Source organism: Opisthorchis viverrini (assembly GCF_000715545.1).
Source record: "Opisthorchis viverrini unplaced genomic scaffold opera_v5_42, whole genome shotgun sequence".
Classification (NCBI taxonomy): Eukaryota; Metazoa; Platyhelminthes; class Trematoda; order Opisthorchiida; family Opisthorchiidae; genus Opisthorchis; species Opisthorchis viverrini.
Window position 1 is genome coordinate 1,289,945 of NW_008751698.1, and position 9,184 is coordinate 1,299,128.

Here is a 9,184-nt window from a genome sequence, read left to right on the forward strand (position 1 = left end):
CGAACGCGCGGAAAGATTGAGGAGGGGCAGATTGATAAAACCAACTCGCGAAAAATCAAGTGGTCCATTAGCCGCACAATGCGCTTTGAGAGGGAAGTAAAACCTTTTGAATCAAACTGTTCACTTTGTTGCGTAAGTGCTCAAACCAAAACCATTCCAATCTCTATTCCCATATTTGCAGCTCACCAAATATCATCGTCCACCGAAGCAATCATACATCTGGCGCAAAAGCCTAGTGGAATAATTTCGCAGAACGACTAAGAACCCTTGATGCCTAAAAATAGAGCCATTACCTTTGGACCGATACTCTGTACCCAATTTTCGACTGCTTTAATCCGTCCGGGACACGTCGTAACTTTCGAAATTTCCATTCATTTGTGCGAATACTGAACTCCCATGGTGATTTTTGGTTTGAACACATATGCAACAAAATGCAACATTTTGGCGTAAAATGTTACGTTCTACTTGCAAAGGTTTTTCTGATAAGTGTATTGTGCTTCTAAGAATCGTCGTCCCGCCGTCTGTTGAACTAAATTTTAGTTGTTTGAAGCAGCTATTCCAAGGACGAATTTGGTAGTCGCGCGAAACTCCTGGACCAATGGGCGAGATGTTGACCCGGGGCCGTTTATCGCAATCATTCTCCAATTCCGACCAAGACGCATTTGAAAGTGCGTTACTTCTTTGGACTGTTTTTCTGACACCATTGAGTTGATATATTTCCTTGTTCTATTCTACCATCCCCGGTTATTGAGAGTGTAACCTTCGGGGCATGTTACGAGGTTATGCTGGCGTTTTCTCGATTGGTCTAACACCTTCCCTCCCATCTGTTCGCCGTTTGTTTGTTAGTGCTCAAATATTATATCCGGGATGTGGCAACATCACTATTACCACAACTTTTCGATTCTTCATTTTCGTGACCTATGAGGAGTTCATGAAAGGCTCCGTAGGATTTTAATGATAAATAGAACCTTAATTTAGTTTATATGCACTGCAAACAGCGTTTAAAGTGTTTGTTGCAGTCGCCCTCTGTCTTTGCGTAAGGTGTAACGCTTTTTTAAGTACGATCCCCGGCGACTTAGATGGTCTCTACACGCATGTGATGGGAATGTTGTTGAAACAAATCAGTGATAACTAGAGCGCCATTCATCGACTATGTATAACTATACAGTCGAATATGAGGTATTTATGGTGCAGTTACGATATGTATGTGACGAACTAACGATAAATTTTTTCCAAGGTTGTGGTAATAGCATCAGCCGGGATGTGGTATTTTTTACTGTTTGCGCGGGTGCCAGGAGGCGCCTACTCTAAATAGCCCTCCACATTTTATCTTGGTTAAAAGCCATCACTAGATCAGTTTATGGATTTCGGGAGAAAAGTTCAACACCCACATTTGTGTCATGCTGCTAGAGACACATGAGCAGAATAGTGCCGGTCAGTCAGTCACGTGAAGATTTTTGATGCGCCCCACGGGTTAGTGGATGGCGGGTGTCGTGCCTGGAGTTCTTACGGAAATATCATTTTGCAGTCGCTATGTTTCAAGCGATGCGCACTGCTGAGCGGTGGAGCGTACTGTGGACCGGCACTCAGCGTCTCCATGCTGAATGTACCGTCGTGTGGAAGATTCACGGATTAATACACAGGATCGGTGATTTCGTCAAAGCTTTGTTCTTGTCGTTCAGCAGCTCCTGTTCACCTAAAAGGCACAAACGAAAAAGATAGGACTGCTCTCTGAGTTCCCGGCGCTGGGAAGTACGCTATGATTCATAAACTGCAATCAATAGTGCTTTGAACTGATTTCTAGATGCTGCGTGATAAACCGTCAGAGGAAAATTAATCCACGCGTCAAGTACTCGAAGCGAAAAAATCTAGGCTCATAAAACTGCGCGCTCTGAGCTTCCCATATCCCCGCCGTTTTATTGTTGGAGTCAACGTGGAAAACCTGTCGACCACTTGTTCGAAGGCGTAAGTTTTAGGTCCCTCGGGCAGGCGGACGATAGTATATGAAGGAACAGTTCAGGCACATCGAGGCTTGTTCCACTGTTAACGGATTCGAGGCAAGAAATTTTGGCAGCTCTGTGGACGCGCTCAATGAGGTTACGTCTTTGCGTCCTGGGTAGACTACTTAGTTGACGTATTCAAGTAGTGGTTTGATGTAGGTCCCATCTTGGAAGGCGTACAACACCAGCAACACTCAAACTCTTCGTGATCTCTTTCACGCCTTTCTGCCAAATCATACGCTGTCCATCTCGCGGTTTGCGCCATCCTGAAGGAGGCACGGAGAACAACACTCGTTTCGGTAGAGTGTTTCGGCATGCGTAGCACATGACCGAGTCATCGTAGTCGATGGTTCTGGATGTTTTCTCGGTTTGAGTTGCCAACAGCACAACCAAATACCCGTTTTCTAGTCACCTCATTACTAACACGCTGATGCCATCCGAAACCAGCCACGCTTCTGAGACATCGGTGGTCGAAAACCTGAAGACGCCTCAAATCATCTGTCCACAGAGGCCATGTCCCGCACCCATACAACAACACAGCCCTTACTGTAGCCTGGTACACACTACCCTTAAGATCTAGTGAGACGCCTTTTTGACTCCACAAGTGACGCAAATTAGCAAACGTGATTCGATCCTTTGAGATTCTTGCACTGACTGGGTTTCGCTTAGTCTCTGAACAATATATGATGTATCTCTCGTCATTCAGAGGACAGTGGCACTCTAGTGACAAGCATCGGCATCCATTCATGGGCATTGGCTTTGGAACTATATTATTTCATGTCATCCTTGAAAAGGCCATAAACACGCATCTGGAAAGTCGTTGACGTAGATAAAAAAGAGTGGTGGCCTTAAAGCGGTGCCTTGAGGAACTCCAATGGAGATTGGTACAGAAGATGAGTGGGTTGAGCTAACTTTCACTCGAAATGCTCTATCTTATATAAACGCCTTATCCCAGCCTAGAATGTCTTCTAGAATCCCATTAGCGTTAAGTCTTTGGAGCAGTAGAACATGTGGAGAACATGAGACGTCGAAAACTATGGCGTCCATCTTTGGTTTGTGTTGGGCTGTCTATAAGTACTAGCATGTTCGCCACGTGAGAACGGCTTGGGAGGAATCCATTCCGCGGTGGGGATATGAAGTTCGTTGTGAGGTGATTTGAGATGGCCTGCTTTAGAGTGCGTTCCATCACCCTGAATGGTATGCTAATGAGGTCAATAGATCTCTGGCTACCGGGCAACAAGCGGTCACCATATTTGTAGATTGTCGTGACAACTGCTCTCTTCAAGTAGTAGAGGGGAGATTGCCTTCGTCAAGCGGCTGACGAAACATCAAGTAGAAGTGCTTCATCAATGCGAGCGACGTTTCCTTCAGGATCCTCGGGTGGAACCCGTCTGGCCCCAACGCTCCGAAGGGTTGATGAAATTCTTCCTCCGTGGAGACCAAGTCGGTTGGATGTTTGTAGTTACGTCTTGTTAGTATTGTGTATGCTCAGGTCGTTGGGGCAGATGACAAGTCTGCACAGTCTTGTACGCTTCAGATACCGCCATTGGATCACTCGTGCGTCCCCCGTTTCTATCTCTCAAGAAGAAGGTTGAGAGAAAAGGGATAGCACTCCGGTGGCCGTGTATATACCATAGACGTAGTCATAAATAAAAGAATGTAACACGCCGTTCGTCTTTAAGAACGCAAATTGGAATTATATGCCCACATGTGTCCAGAGGTAGAAGCAATTAACATCTTCAATGCTCTGTCAGGAGAGCCAAACTCAGTAAGGGTCAAGAGGCTAGGCTGTTGTAGTGATGTCATTGCGGTCTAGTGTTTGAAATGATGACGTTTGAGCTCTGTTCTTGTGAAGGTCTGTTCTCAGACCCCGCAACACATCATGGACTCGTAGGAGGATGGCGTTCCACTCGACAGTTTTTCAATGGTGGTCAGGGTGAACACCTGCTTTTTTATGAGGATCTTTTACTTGAGTCGCATAGCTACCAATGGACCACATAATCAATCAATTCTACTCATCAGCTATAAACCGTGTACCATAATCAGCTGGACCACAGCGCAGTGCTGATGGGTTTACATTCTTTACTAAGTGGATCACTGAACTGGGTCATGAAATCACTGCCGTGAAGTAGCTCTGGTATATGATTTCTGCCCATGCCACGTACCGCACGGGGATCCTCATTGCAAAATAGTGCCAGGTCTTAATACTTGGACGTTTGCGGGACCTTTGCTCTGGTAGCGGACACTTCTGGGCCACATTCTGCGCATCCCGCCAGCCCCATGCTACATAATAAAATCATTTGGCTGTGGCTTCCTTATAGTGCGCAGTTGTCGTGCAACTCGATGAACACACGAGGGTTGGGATATTGTGAGGTTGCTCAAGGCTAGACAGAAGCAATCGAACAGCCCTGGTTGGGTTCGAACCATGGATCTCCCGCCCAGTGGTTCCGCACCTTAATTGCCCAGCTATCTCGCGCTAATCTGCGTCCTGTAATAGCCCAGGGCTTTCATTGTTGTCTTGACTCAGTGCAAGAATCTCAAAGGATCGAATCACGTTTGCTAATTTGCTTCACTTGTGGCGTCAAAAAGGCGTTTCACTAGATCTTAAGGGTAGTGTGTACCAGGCTACAGTAAGGGCTGTGTTGTTGTATGGGTGCGGGACATGGCCTCTGTGGACAGATGATTTGAGGCGTCTTCAGGTTTCCGACCACCGATGTCTCAGAAGCGTGGCTGGTTTCGGATGGCGTCAGCGTGTTAGTAACGAGGCGATTAGAAAACGGGTATTCGGTTGTGCTGCAAGTAATGGATAACATCAAGCATCATCGACTACGATGACTCGGTCACGTGCTACGCATGCCCACGAGTGTTGTTTTCCGCGCCTCCTTCAGGATGGCGCAAACCGCGAGATGGACAGCGTATGATTTGGCAGAAAGGCGTGAAAGAGATCACGAAGAGTTTGAGTGTTGCTGGTGTTGTACGCCTTCCAAGATGGAGTCCCGTGATCCTGACTGTGCTTGGCTGCAGACTTCACGACGGTTAGTCGATGTCAATGGCATTCATGCTGTCACCTTCTTTCCAGATTGATTGAGCGGTTGGAGTGTGTAGGCACCTCGGAGTGACTGACAGACCAGCACTAGGCCCCTCACTGATCCGATGGTGTGAACTGTGTCACAGAATCAGCGCCACTTGAGATATCCAGGAGTGCATTTTCACCCGAACACCCCAGCACACCAGACAACCTCGCGAGATACGGTATGTTTCGGTTTTCGAGGCGCCGAATGTTTTGCGTGGACTGTTACCTAGTGTTGACTGGATATTAGAGCAAGTATGTGAGTAACGTCATATCCTGTCTGGGTGCGAGTTGATCATACTACTGAACAGTCGCTATGATCAAAACTCTTACGTCAGAACGGCTTACGAAGGAAGGCAAGGTCAACAGCCGGAGACCCGTATGAGGGTGATAGACAACTTGGTTCTATACATGAAGCTGGCAGTAAACCACAAAAATACATTGATACATGGAATCATTCGTCCAGCTGTAACACCCTTTTGATGCCTAGATGCCGTGCCACACGCAGGCTGAGGTGTTATCAGTTTGCCCGAGCCTAGACAGGAGTAGTCGAGGTGCTGAGGTTGGGTTCTAACCACGGACCTTCAGGTCTACAAGCTCGCACCTTAACCACTAAGATGTTTCGAGTTCTTTATACACAGAAAATTAGTTACGTATGAATGGTTCACGTTAAATGATCTAGATGGATATATACACGTGTCGTGAAAAACCAAACGGTGCAAGAATTTAGAAGAGAAAGTGGGGAATAGTCCAAATAATATCAGTCCCGAAATAGATCCTGTGTACTCTTTAGTTTCCATCAACGTATAGAAAAGCCTGTTCATCTTTTCATCGGGGGAGGATACATCGCACCGTGAAGGTTGGGGTTCTGGTGGTAGTAATCTTGACTAACAAAGCGCCGGAGGCAGTATCCCAGCCCTCATACTTCCTTCAGGTTGCATGGCAGCTAGGTACCAAAATGGTGCTACAGTCGAACGGTTTTTATTTTGTTTATACAATGGTGATGTACTGTAGTGACTTTTCAGCCCTTCTCTACCTATGCAGCCTAATCAGACCAATCATAATGTTAAAGACGGATATTCGTTATGACGTTCGTGGATTCGCTATTTCTTTCCTGTTAAAAGTTCCACTGTTTTACTTTCTCCTATCCTCCAGATGCTGTGATTCGCGTTGGCCCTGAATTTCAAGTTGATTTGCCCCCGTTCAAAGGAGAGCCTTCTCCACATATTCTGAGCCAGCCTGACCGAGGCGTCGCACTTTGGCACCCCATACACGAAACTTTCAACAAAGAGTTGGAGAAGTTCCTCTCTGTGGCTATATCTGAGCACAGGTGCGTTTGATAAGTGCTAAATGTTGTCCTGCTTTTACGTAGTAGTCCGACAATCTTGCAATCCCGTACCGGTCTGACCGATTTTTTACTACACGCCAGCCATAGTTATGTGTAACAATGGCTAAGTGATTTTCTGATTCGAACCAGACGTGTACACAATAGATGCAATCATTCGACTAATAATAATAATTGGACTAATAAAAAGGAGTCGGGTAGCGAAACTAGAAAACTGGAGAATCACTAACAAGGAGAGAAATTTTAAAGCGTGAGTTGCTGGTGTTGACATTTGTGGAAATGAGCTCGGTTTTACGCTTTGGTATCGGTAGGTTTCTGTAGTATCGATTAAATCCACCAACGAGTCCCGCATATTGGTAGTTGACATCTATCTGCCTCGCTGAGTCTTGCAGTTGATCTCTTCCATTTTTTCACTACATCCCTCCTATTTTTGTGTTTTTGGCAAGCAAGCCCTTTGTATGTGCATTGCTTTCCAGTGCACGCACAGTTCTCATGTTTGTATAGTAATGTAACAGGGGATAAACAACTACAGTGAATTAACGGGTACGTAATGAGTTGCCAATTACTTTCTAGCCCGAAAACTGGTGGGAAGGATCGGATTTTGTTTGAGCGTGTTCCAATAGGTAGTTGTGTGGGATACCCAGGTACTGAAACGCCACATCCCAGTATGATTCACATAAGAAAAAACTTGACCAAACTAAGATCATTGTAGCTGTGACTTCTCTTGAAACATGATCTCCTATATCTTCGGATTGAATTAGAATACTTCCAGGATCCGCTGACATCTCGCTTCGATAGCTGTTATTGTCTTGGAACTGGGAACTGTAGCCCTTAGACTGATGTTTTATTTACTGTCGTGCATGTATACCAAACTACCATTAACCTTTTCTGTTACTCTTCTACAGCTATTCCGAAGAACAGGCGCTTGCTCTACTAACCTGGCACAAGGCTGATTTCGAAAGGGCTCAGGCTGACCTACCCAATTTCAGTCCCCTGAAATACGAATGGACCCCATCAGAACGGAGGATATTTTTTATCGCATTAGACTATTACAATAAACAGTTTCATAAGGTCAAAAAGCTGGTACGTATTCTGCACCTTTTCCAAACAGTTGCGTGTCGTCGAATGTGTCTTAGTTTCGCATCGTGTTTCATGTTCTGTCCCATTCTCCTTTTCTCCCTGCGACCAGTTTCCCAATCGTACAGTGAATGAGTTGATTCTCTTCTACTATTTGAACAAGCGCAATCAACAGACCCTTTACGAGATGAGTCTACACGGACCAAAGTGGGCTGGGCTACATCGGCGGGGTTATCTGACTCCGGGACTCTTGGCTCACGCCACCGACATCAGCCCAATCAAACCGGATCCGACCCAGGTGAGAACATTCTTGTGTGCTATTGTAGCATAGCCCAAGGAAGGTCAGTTCGTCAGCCTCCCCTGTGTTGAAAATTTCTGTTACATTTTGCATACTCGATCTATTTTATGTAATCCCTTTCGTATTCATCCCATCTCTCAGAAACTTTCTCTCGGATTAGATCCAACCGATCAAGTAGATATGGAAATTCGTCGTTACCTGGATTCACTCCACGGCAAACTTGGTCCTGATGGGGACAGAGAGGATGATCAAGAAGCGCCACCTTCATCGGTTCTAGAAAGTGGGGATTCCGACGAATCAAGTGTCCAAACGCCTGCAGGAAGCTCTCAGAAAGATAATGGAGGTGACGATTTGGAAGAAGGAAAGTCCTCAAAGGCCTCACAAGTTGGTCGTAAACGACGTCGTCCACGTGGTCGACCACGTACCACCAATGGCAATCATAGCAACAATGACAGCATTGGTTTACCTTTCCCGAATTCTATTACGGGCGTCTATAACGCACTGGCTGGTCGCATTTCCATGCGAAAGCATGCGCGCTTTGAGGAGCAGCTTGCTGCAGCTGCGACTATGTCCGCACAAAACCCCGTCCAGTCAACCACACCGGTTGATGTTTTTGAAGCAGTACGTCGAGGCTCTCGACGGGGCATTATACATTCATCAACTCCACCTGCTCCGAGGTAAGGAACTCCTGTCTGTCCACTGTGTTCTCCGTTATATACTCACCTATCACATGTATGAAAATATGCACGCATGTTACCGCAATTTACGGGAGACATTTTCACTGCGTAGCCTATCCTGATGGACACAATGCTCCACCTCCATTAAACGAGGGAGTGTGGCCTCCGTTTCAGTAGGTTATTTTCGAATTTGTACGACAGGCGATGCAAGGATGTTTATCTGGTTGTTTTTCCACACTTGTTTTTACTAAAATGTGGCCTGCAAAAACGGTTGAAAGAACCCTTCCTTTTCTGCGTCCCCGGATGGATGCATGACGAGAGACCGTTTTTTAGTCTAATTTGTACACTGTAAAGCGTGCTTGACCTTATCATACGCATCTTATTACGTACAGCCTTACGCCCCCCAGTCTAGTTCATCTCATTACAAGTTGTCCTTTCCTAGTCCCTTGACCATTGTGTACCGCCCATGGCACCCTGTACTGGCTCATCGGTGAATCGCGTTACACTGACCGTCAGAGCCATTCTCTGTCGTATTCCATGATTGAAGTGAATGACTTTGATCGACCACTCTTGTCTTGTAATAACCTTGCTAGTTGCGACCGGAGGTCCATTTTTCCGTATTGAGATTCGGGTTTTCGATGCCTTCGTGTTTCCTTCGGCGTGCATGGCAGCTACGCACCCAAGCGATGTCACAGCTGAACGATATATATATATATA

At 46.0% G+C, this 9,184-nt stretch overlaps 1 protein-coding gene across 1 annotated transcript in view; it reads left to right on the plus strand.

The window, feature by feature from the left end:
• Positions 1–580: 580 nt before the first annotated feature.
• Positions 581–9,184, plus strand: part of T265_13169 (hypothetical protein) — a gene marked incomplete at both ends in the record, with an annotated part of 17,397 nt that continues 8,793 nt past the window's right edge. Inside the window, 5 exons of the mRNA XM_009167539.1 lie at positions 581–668; positions 6,226–6,400; positions 7,321–7,498; positions 7,605–7,790; positions 7,932–8,467. Coding sequence (XP_009165803.1) covers positions 599–668; positions 6,226–6,400; positions 7,321–7,498; positions 7,605–7,790; positions 7,932–8,467 — 1,145 coding nt within the window. The remainder of the gene's footprint in view (positions 669–6,225; positions 6,401–7,320; positions 7,499–7,604; positions 7,791–7,931; positions 8,468–9,184) is intronic.